Here is a 10,943-nt window from a genome sequence, read left to right as displayed (position 1 = left end):
GCTTTCACTGGGGACACCGTAGTTCCTGATAAATGTCAATGGTAAAGACAAGAAACCACATAACAGCTTAGACTTGCTGTAATTTTATCAAAATATTTCTATACAGTAAATAAAAAAGCCTGAGTTTTTGAAACATTATTTCACACAAGGTGCATTTTAGTAGCTGAATTTGTACTCCAGGGAAAACCACGGTGGTTGGAATGACGTTTATTCAGAATCTGGAATAAGTTTCTTTACTGCATTCAGCAGGTCATAGAATTCTGTGTTCTGGAAGTGGCCTCGGTCAGTGTATTTGTGCAGGTCTGCCCCCAGGCTGTCGGCCACTTCTTGCTGTTCACTCCATGGCAGGAAGGGGTCATCTGTGGATGCAAACTGAATGATGTGGCGACAGTTGGCCTTTATTTTCTCCCACTGCCAAGGACGGTTAAAATATCCTAGATGTTTGTAAAATAAAAAGATGATCTGTTACATAATAATGTATACCCAGACAGACTACATAACAACAATATTTCTATAGACTAAATCAGTGGTTCCCAACCTTTTTGAAGTTGTGGCACATCACATATGTATAATAGAAAAATACTAATAATAACCACAAAATGGATGGAAGTACACTTAAAATGAGGCCTAGAATCTGAATGGGACGGTTAGGCCCCCTCCCCTTATTTGGAATGACCGTACAGCACTGACACTTTGCACTGCATGTTTTAACTGTGGTTTGACCCCCCCCCCCCCCCTAAAATTTGCAGTAGAGCGGCCCGACAGCGATCGGCTATTTCCACCTATCTCCAAGCGGAGAGCAGATACTGCGCTGGCGCCGGGAAAGTAAATATTTACATCCCCGCTGTTCAGAAGGGCCAGAGCGAGACTGCCGTGGGACACAGGACGACGGGGGAAGCTGCATTAGGATCTGGAAGCTTCCCTCATAAAAGGAAAAACCACCCACAACTACGCCCCAAAAATAAAAACACAAAGAATGGTAAGTGCGAAGCAGCTGGGCCTTTAAAGTTGCTGACAGGCTTCCCTGCAGACTATATTAAAAGGCAGGTGCTGCTTGGCAATGAGCACTCAGGCCTGGGACCCACTACACATTGCAAAGCGCTATTGCAATCACTGGTGATTTATGGTAGCACTTTGCAAGCAATTTTGGGAGAGATTTTCCTGCTCCTATACAATACATTAGAATGGAAACGCTCCCAAAATGCTGTATGTCCTGTGATTGCAATTTGTCTAATCACAATCGCTCTAGTGGAATCTGTCTTATCCATTTACATTGGCAGAGCGTTTAGGGAAATCGCTAGAGATTTAAAGCAATCCCTAAACTCAAAAAAACGCTGTAGTGGGTTCCAGCCCTGACTATTCTTTGTATTTTTGGGGAGTAGTTGTGGGAGGTTTCTCAGGTAGCGAGGGCACTTACTGCTCACCCCCGTTTGGAAACACTTTGCACGTGCTAAACACATAACTGCATTATTATGTGAAACCAATGTCTCTTTCTAGGACAGATGAGATTATGTAATCGGTTCAGCCCTTGTTAGATCTGGTACTGCAGGTGCACTTGCTTTGCCTTTAAATTTGCTGACGGTCTTCCCTGCAGACACAAGTGCTGCTTGGCATTTACAACTTAACATTTTTGTGCTAATTTTTACTTGGAGTAGTTGTAGGTGGTTTTCTCAGGTGGTGAGAGCACTTAAAGCACTGCCCATGTTCCTTCCCCCCTTTGCAGGCAGTGGTCCCAGTTGGTGTAAGTGCTTGGGACCCCGCCTGTACTGCCTACCCCCGTTTGGAAACAGTGGTTAGGAGGGCGTATTAAGACAGCCAACACACTTCGCTCCTGCTAAACACATAATTGCATTATTATGTGCAAAGGATGTCTCTTTCTAGCACAGAGGAGATAGTGTAATCTGTTTAGCCCTTGTTAGATCTGGTACTGCAGATGCACTTGTTTTGCCTTTAAATTTGATGACTGTCTTCCCTGCAGACCTAGGTGCTGCTTGTCAACGAGAACTCGCCATCCTTGTGTGGTTTTTACTTGGAGTAGACGTGGGTGGTTTTCCCAGGTGGTGAGGGCACTTGGGGCGCTGCCAATGCTGCCCCCCCCCCCTTGGAGTGGAGTTTGTTAGCATTGGTCCCAGGCAGTGTGTACACTTGGGACTCTGCCTGTACTGCTCACCCCCGGTTGTATGTAAGCAGGTTTCCTTTGTTAGGGCTCAAACCCACTAGCAGCCTTTTCCAATCGCTAGTGATTTGAAAAAGCTCTTGCTAATGCAATGCTATGGGGAATTTTTATAAAATCCCATCGCTCAAGTGGGATCAAACCCACAGCATTACATTAGCAAGAGTTTTTCAAATCACAAAGCGCTCAGAAAAGCGCTCCTAGTGGGTTCTGGGCCTCACATTGGTTTAGGAGCTGGCATAGTATAAGTGGTAGTGTAACTTACCACTCTCTTGTTCATTTTCATCTCCCAAATCAGAGGTGTAAGCTGCCACAAGAACAATCGCATAAACTGGGTGTCTTTCAGCAAACCTACAAGAGATTGACAAAAGTTAATAGGCTTTTGTAATAAACTCCATGTGGATCCAAACAACTGTAAAAACATGATAAAAATAATACTGCTGAAGGCGGAACCATTCCCTCTGTGCTGCCAGTGCTAAAAAGAAAAAAAAAAAAGCATCTGTCTGCCCAGTGGAAGATTCTAGTTTATGATGTGCTTCTGGGTAGTGGAAGCACAGACACGCACCTCAATCATTGACACTACTTTTACACTGGGACGTTTCATTGCTCTGTACTAGAATTACAACAATTCATGTGCACCTTCTCTGACTAACATTGTGCATGGCACTGCAACAGCGGAATCTGTTGCATCACATAGCAACTGATGAGATGTGAACCATTTTTAGACTTTGAATCACACCATGTAACAGTGTGCAAAACAGTGTCGGTTACAACAAAACGCATTAGTGTGAAGGTACCCTAACAGACTCCCTCAGCAGAGGAGGGTCTTTCTTCAAAGCTGACACCACAACCCTTACATAAAACTACCCATATATTGAGAGGTGCTCAATGCTAGGCTATTATTGGATTCTGTCACTGTCATTTGGCTTCTTGAAGTCAGTTGTGTATGCTCACGAAACACATTGCCCTAGTGCTAATAAACATATTTAAAGAGAAACTCCGACCAAGAATTGAACTTTATTCCAATCAGTAGCTGATACCCCCTTTTACATGAGAAATCTATTTCTTTTCACAAACCGACCATCAGTGGGCGCTGTATGACTGATATTGTGGTGAAACCCCTCCCACAAGAAACTCTGAGGACCGTCGTACTCCTGGCAGTTTCACCATGTAATAAATGTCAGAATGTAAATCAGGGATTTAAAAGATTTTACAATGGGCAAACACTGACTAAATTATGAATGCATTATTATTGTAAAAATGAAGCACTTTTTTTATTACATTATTTTCACTGGAGTTCCTCTTTAACCTTATATCCAGTGTCATCCTTGAGGTAAGCCATCTCTTAATTTCAATTTTAAGGATTTTAATATATATTTTTTCCCTGGGTTGACTTTTGTACATAGAATTGACATAGTTTTCCTTTTTGTCTTGCTTTAAAGGAGAACTGTAGTGAGAGGTATATGGAAGCTGCCATATTTATTTCCTTTTAAGCAATACCAGTTGCCTGGCTATTCAGCTAATCCTCTGCCTCTAATACTTTCAGCCATAGGCCCTGAACAAGCATGCAGCAGATCAGGTGTTTCTGACAAATTTAGACAGATATGACAAGATTAGCTGCATGCTTGTTTCTGGTGTGATTCAGACACTTCTTTAGGCAAATAGACCATCAGGGCTGCCAGGCAACTGGTATTGCTTAAAAGGAAATAAATATGGCAGCCTCCATATCCCTCTCACTACAGTTCTCCTTTAAGTTCCCATTTAAAATGAGCCGTGGGTGAAGCAGTGACGTTACCCTTACCTCATTGCAGCAGCTGCCCCAGAGCTGTGTCCAATGATTATCGTCCTGCTGTCACACTGCAGTTCTGATTCCATGAATGGAAGCCATATTGATTCATGTGCTGTAACTAGATAAAAGAATGAGACGGATTTACTAAAGCCATTGTTCTGAAGATCCTGAGTGACAATATCACAAATGATCTTGCAAACACATACTGGATTTCCTATGCTCCGTACACACGATAGACCATGGTCGTTGGAAATAAACGATAACAGATAAGTTGGCTGAGAATCATTAAAAAGAAAAAAAAAAAAAAGTATCCCGACAACGGTAAAAGACAGTTATCATAAATGTAGACTGAGCCATCTTGGTGGATCGGTTCAGTTAATTGCTATTAGTCGTTTTTCCCAACAATAAACAATTGATCCATTCAAAGTACTTACGTGTGGGAAATTTCGCACTTTCAGGTCTTTATTTTCACACTTCCGCTAATGATCCGATCAGCAGAGAATTGTTGTGCCATTGAATTCACATGTGAGGACATTGTTTGCTTGTCTCCAAATGCCAGGGGTCACTCGTTTTCCCACAACCGCGGTCTAGCGTGGGTACAGATCTAAGAAATTGTTTACTGATTCTGTGGCTAACTACAGAGCTGCAAAAAACATCATTCCTGTCAAAAGTTATCTAGAAGGCAGTCGCCAACCAGCTAGAAGCCAGGCTTACAGATAACAACATATCTTCCTCCTTTCAGTCAAGATTCAGGAAAAGACACAGCAGTAAAATGGCACTAGTCCAGGTACTGAATGATCTACTTACAGCAAGAGACAAGGGCGAGTGTTCAATTCTGATTCTTCTTGATTTGTCTGTAGCTTTTGATTATGTGGATCGTGGAATATTAATCCAGCGAATGAAAAAAAAAATACTGTGGCCTAAGGGGTGCTGCTCTTAGGTGATTTCAGTTCTTCCTGTCTGGCAGGACACAGCAAGTGTGCCTGGGTATCCACTACTATAATCCAGTGTCACTTGCTTATGGAGTCCCACATGGTTCTGTGCTATCACCAGGACTATTTTCAGTCTACATGCTCCCAGTGGGCAAAATATTCCAGAGCTTTGGCCTAGGATACCATTCTTATGCAGACAACACACATGTCCCACTGACACTGATGTCCCATCAGCATCCATCAATGCCTGTCAAGAGGAATTACAAAACTGGATAAGCACTGGCTGGCCTAGGCTGAACTCTGAAAAAACAGAGGTGTTGGTGGTAGGCGGTCCATACATGATGGCTAAAGTCCTTCAAACTGGTAATTGGTGGAAGATGCTGTGCTGTATTAAAAGACTGTGTAAAACCTGGGAGTGATCCTGGATGGAAAGCTAACACTCAGGCAGCAGGTATAAGCTGTCCTCAAATCCTCATTCTTCCATCTGAGAAATATAGTGTGAATTAAACAACCTATTCAAGCTGAAGACTTACCTACTCTAGTTCATGCATTTGTATCATCCCGCCTGGACTACTGCAATGCCCTAGTCCCAAGTACATAGCTGATCTATTGGAACTATATGCCCCTCCGTCAGAGGCGTATCTACAGACATGCAGGCGTGGCTAATGCCCTGGGCGCCGCCTCCTTCCAGCTACTAGGGGGGCGCAGTTCCCTCTCCCTCCTCCCTGTGCTGTGAATCAATGCTCCCTTCAGCCCTTAACTCACGCTGTGTAAATAAAGAGGGCAGGGCACGGAGCATTACAGCTTCCCTCCCCTTCAGCTGAGCTGTATCTGTGTGTGACGATAGTACCTCAGGTCCTGCAGCCATCACCTCTGCCTGAGCACGGAAGATCAGTGATGGCTGCTCAGGGCTTCTAGGCTGTGGAATGCTGCAGCTCAGTATTGCCCTCTCTCTCTCTCTCTCCTCAGCTGCTGGGGACAGTCACATTCCAGCAGTCGTTTCCCCACCACAAGAACACAGTAAGTCAGTGACAGGCAAATCAGCATCTCTCCCCCTCCATAGCTGCTAATCGCCTGGCTGGTCTTCCTGCTTCTCTGAACAGACCTAGCCGGTGGATTACAGAGTGGCTGCAGGAAGGGGAGAGATGCAGTTCTGCTGGTCACTGACTGAACTTTTGTGCTACACGTGGTGGGGAAATGAGAACTGGAACACTGTGAGTACCCAGCCCAGCCAGATACTGCCACCTGCCAGCCCTTTCCACCCACCCCAGCCAGATACTGCCACCCATCCACCCCAGGCAGCCAGATTCTGCCATCCATCCATCCACCCCAGGCAGCCAGATTCTGCCATCCATCCATCCACCCCAGGCAGCCAGATTCTGTCATCCATCCATCCATCCACCCCAGCCAGATTCTGCCATCCATCCACCCCAGGCAGCCAGATTCTGCCATCCATCCATCCACCCCAGCCAGATTCTGCCATCCATCCATCCATCCACCCACCCCAGGCAGCCAGATTCTGTCATCCATCCATCCACCCCAGCCAGATTCTGCCATCCATCCACCCCAGGCAGCCAGATTCTGTCATCCATCCATCCATCCATCCATCCACCCCAGCCAGATTCTGCCATCCATCCACCCCAGGCAGCCAGATTCTGCCATCCATCCATCCATCCATCCACCACAGCCAGATTCTGCCATCCATCCATCCCAGGCAGCCAGATTCTGCCATCCATCCACCCACCCCAGCCAGATTCTGCCATCCATCCATCCCAGCCAGAAACTGCCATCCATCCACCCCAGCCAGATTCTGCCATCCATCCATCCCAGCCAGATACTGCCATCCATCCACCCCAGCATACAGCCAGATGCTGCTATCACCCAAAACCCACCCACCCCAGCCAGATGCTGCTACCCCACCAACCCCAGCAAGCAGCCAGATACTGCCACCGACCCCAGCCGGATTCTGCCACCCACTCACCCCGCCACGCAGCCAGATGCTATCATCATCCAAAACCCACCCCAGCCAGATGCTGCTACCCCACCAACCTCAGCAAGCAGCCAGATGCTGCCACCCACCCACCCCAGCAAGCAGCCAGATGCTGCCACCCATCCCAGCCAGATGCTGCCACCCACCCCAACAAGCAGCCAGATGCTGAAAGTCAGATGCTGCCACCCACCCACCCCAATCAGATGCTACCACCTCCAGACCCCAACCAGCAGCCAGATGCTGTCACCCACCCAACCAAATACACCCTCATACCACAGCTCGTTGCTGCCCCCCACCCACCTCAGCATGCAGCCAGACCATTTATTTAATTTTGAGGCACATGGCTACTTAAATCTAAAATATAGGGGACCATGGCTACTCAATTTATGTTACAGGAACACTTTAAACTAGTATTGGGGGGGGGGGGGAGGGGGGCGCAAATTTAGTGTTTGCCATAGGCGCCATATTACTCAGATACGCCTCTGCCCTCCGTGCACCCTCCACTCTGCATGTAAGACAAATTTCGTTATTCCCAGTATCCACTTAAAAATATTGGTGCACAGGCCTTTCCCTATGCAGCCCCTAATGTTTGGAACTCGCTTCCACAATCAGTGCTAGAGGCCCCTTCTCTGGACAGCTTTGAGAAAAGGCTAAAAACCCACCTCTTTTCCCGAGCCTTTGAGACTGCAGAATGTAGGGTCACAGCACTCTGAGCTGTGCTATAAAATACTGTTAATATTATCATTAAAAAGCGTGGCGCTATTCTCGTTTAGAGGACCCTGCAGGAAACCTCATAGGGAAATTCTGCTAACATGATTGGGTGGACAGCACCCTCTCGAACTGCTAGGTTTCACATAGTAAACTACACCCACATTATTCAGCTAATCACCATGCTTTGTGCCATAGAGGGTCCTGTGATTGTAGAACTGTTCCCTATGAGGATTCCTGTTGGATCCTCTAAACTAGACTTGTTCCAAGAGTCTTAGTTCACCCTCCCAGATTTTTCATTATTAATAAAGGTAAACAAGGGACAATGCCATTACACAAGTAACAGATTGTGTCTTTCAGAGAAATTCCCTTTGAAAAAGACAGCATTGTGTCCCGAAGAACCCTCTAGAAACCAAAGGTCTACTAGCAGCAGAAAGTGTGTTCTCCAGCTAGTAAACAGCTCCCAGTCTTCAGCCCCTCCCAGTGCTGCTGAAATTCACTCTTTGTGGCCAGCAAAGCAGCTCAGCACATTCCTATCATTAGGAGTCTGAGCTGGAGCTGCAGGGAGTTAAAATCTTGGTAGAGATACTGTAAGAGGTAGGTGATCTGTGCTCACAACATCTGCATCATTGCAGGTCCTCTCTAATTGTATTGTAAGGGAGCAAAATAAAAATTAAAAAAAAAAAAAAAAACAACTACTAAGAATGACACAGTCGGCTTCATTTTTGACAGAATCCTCCAGCCGATTATAAACACCAGGGCCCATATGCAATTCACCTTTTCTCCTAAGTTTTCTCCAAGTTGATATTTCCACACCTTGTCATAAAATCCATTTTAAGCTACCAGCAAGCAAGAAAATTCTCAAAATAATTTTGATTGTACTTTTTCTTTACTTGTTGGTACTTTTTCGATTACAAAATGCTGAAAAAGTTATTTTAAAATGAATTTGAAAAATTATCTCCTAGGAGAAAACTCAAGTGAAAAAGTTAATTGCATATGGTCCCAGGTAGCTTCCCCTAGCGATGGCCCATGGATCACAACTGCATTGGAGGAAGTTCCAAAAGCAAGTGCTTCTTCACAAGTGCTTTCTTTCATTGCACAGGCGCAGTAGGAAACCCATGCCTGCACACTTCAGACCACCTCATGGGCTTCATTTAATACATTGTACCGTGGTTTAGGAGTACTTTGGAAAAAAAAAACAGTTACTTATGTGGATTATGGATGGTCAATAAAATGCAATTAATTCTGAGTTGATGCAGGGTTATACAAATGTATGCAGCTTGAAAACAGACCAACGAATTCCCACCTCAGCTGGATTTGACTGGTCTATTTTCAAGCAGCATATATTTGCATACAAAGTTTGCATTATCCTGCATCAGCTCTGAAATCTTTGCATCTCACTGACCATCCATATTTTGGATTACTGGCTGAATGGAAACTAGTTCATCTGCGAATTTGGCGTAAATAACATGAAAGCATAGCTACATCCTGCCTTGCGTGAACTTCTCCATCTCTTTATGACCACAATGTACCAGCAGAATAATGCACCATATCACAAAGCTCATCTCACACTGGTTTCTTGAACATGACAGTGAGTTTACTGTAGTCCAATGGCCTCCACAGATAGCAGATCACAATCCAACAGTGTAACTAGGGATGTGGTGGACCAGGAGATTCGGATGATGGATGTACAGTGTGATGCTATCTTGGCAATAGTGAGGAATATGCCCAACAGCAGATCTGAAGGCAAAATGGGATATAACCAGATACTAGCAAGGTGTACTCAATAAAGTGGCCAGTTAGGATATATGTAGTGCTCCGGATTCAAGGCCTCACTATGTCAAATGACAAATCACTACAAACATACAGTACAGGAATGGACAGAAGCAATGGGAAGAACTGAGCACAACTGTGGACATTTTAGAGATCTTGGAATTCTATAGAAAAAGGAACATGAAGTGGGAGGAATATGCAGGCTGACATATTTATTTCTTTTTAAACAATCCCAGTTTCCTGGCTGTCCAGCTGATCCTCTGCCTCTAATACTTTTACCCGTAGACCCTAAACAAGCATATCACAGGTTTGCAAAAAAATTCTGACAAGATTAGCTGCATGCTTGTTTCAGGTGTGTGATACAGACACTACTGCAGCCAAAGAGATCAGCAGGACTATCAGGCAACTGGTATTGTTTAAAAGGAAATAAATATGGCAGCCTCCTCTCCCTCTCCCTTTAACATATAAAGCAGCAGTAGCATGAAGATGGGGAATGCTCCTGGACAGATTATCTGTGCCAGGAGTGCAGCTTCTGAGTGCTTTGTGAAAGCTTGACATTTGCTTATGTAATATATTTATATGGGCAGCATGGTGGCATAGTGGTTAGTGCTCTGGCCTTGCAGCGCTGGGTCCCTGGTTTGAATCCCAGCCAGGGCACTATCTGCAAGGAGTTTGTATATTCTCCCCGTGTCTGCATGGGTTTCCTCCGGGCACTCCGATTTCCTCCCACATCCCAAAAACATACAGATAAGTACATTGGCTTCCCCCTAAATTGGCCCTAGACTGTGATACATACACTACTCGATATAGACATATTACAATGGTAGGGATTAGATTGTGAGCTCCTAGAGAGGGACAGTTAATGACAAGATTATATATATATATATATATATATATATATATATATATATATATATATATATATATATATATTATATACTGTACAGCGCTGCGTAAGATGTTGGTGCTATATAAATACTTAATAATATTACTTACATGGATCAGGCATGTTTTTAACCAAACATTTGAAATTTGGTATCTGCAAAAACAAGAACAGTGAAAATATCACAAATGTCAGAGAATGCAGTGAAGTGTAGCATGACTGCAGATGTTAGGGAACAGTTAGTAGTGTGCATAAGGAAAAATATTCATCTAATCCTACCTTGTCCAGCTTCTTTTTTGTCCATCCGTACCAGATACAGGATTCAACATTCCCTCCTCCATTTCCAGGGACAATGACGGCTTTCAGAGGACCATGCGCTGACAAGCTTTCAGACATTATTAAAATATACACACACACACAGCATGCACAGGAAGTCATGGCTCAAGCAAGTTGCATCATGGGAAATGCATCATGGGAAATGTAGTTCCTTGTATAAATTACATTTTTAAACAAATCTATAGGCTGACAATTCAATCTGAGGTCATTTTCTTGCGCCAAAAAAGCTGGATTACTGTGGGCAGAACCAGAAATCAGCTCACAGGACTTGTTCACACTAGGAGTGCTTTTCTTTTTGAAAAGCGCTGGCGATTTCTAAAAGTGCTTGAAAAGAGCTTGCCTTGAGCAATGTTTCTCAA

General features: G+C 44.5%; 1 protein-coding gene across 1 annotated transcript; it reads right to left on the bottom strand.

The window, feature by feature from the left end:
* Window positions 1–69: 69 nt before the first annotated feature.
* RBBP9 (RB binding protein 9, serine hydrolase) lies at window positions 70–10,696 on the bottom strand. The gene is made up of 5 exons (XM_068279582.1): window positions 10,528–10,696; window positions 10,362–10,404; window positions 3,975–4,080; window positions 2,439–2,524; window positions 70–434 (listed from the first exon to the last, which is right to left on the bottom strand). Exons 1-5 carry the CDS (start codon window positions 10,684–10,686, stop codon window positions 208–210), a joined length of 621 nt encoding a protein of 206 aa, XP_068135683.1. The 5' UTR covers window positions 10,687–10,696; the 3' UTR covers window positions 70–207.
* Between the last annotated feature and the right edge of the window lie 247 nt (window positions 10,697–10,943).

The sequence above is a fragment of the Hyperolius riggenbachi genome, chromosome 4 (assembly GCF_040937935.1).
Source record: "Hyperolius riggenbachi isolate aHypRig1 chromosome 4, aHypRig1.pri, whole genome shotgun sequence".
NCBI lineage: Eukaryota > Metazoa > Chordata > Amphibia > Anura > Hyperoliidae > Hyperolius > Hyperolius riggenbachi.
The sequence above is the reverse complement of the archived record's forward strand: the minus strand, read 5'-3'. Positions and strand labels throughout refer to the sequence as shown.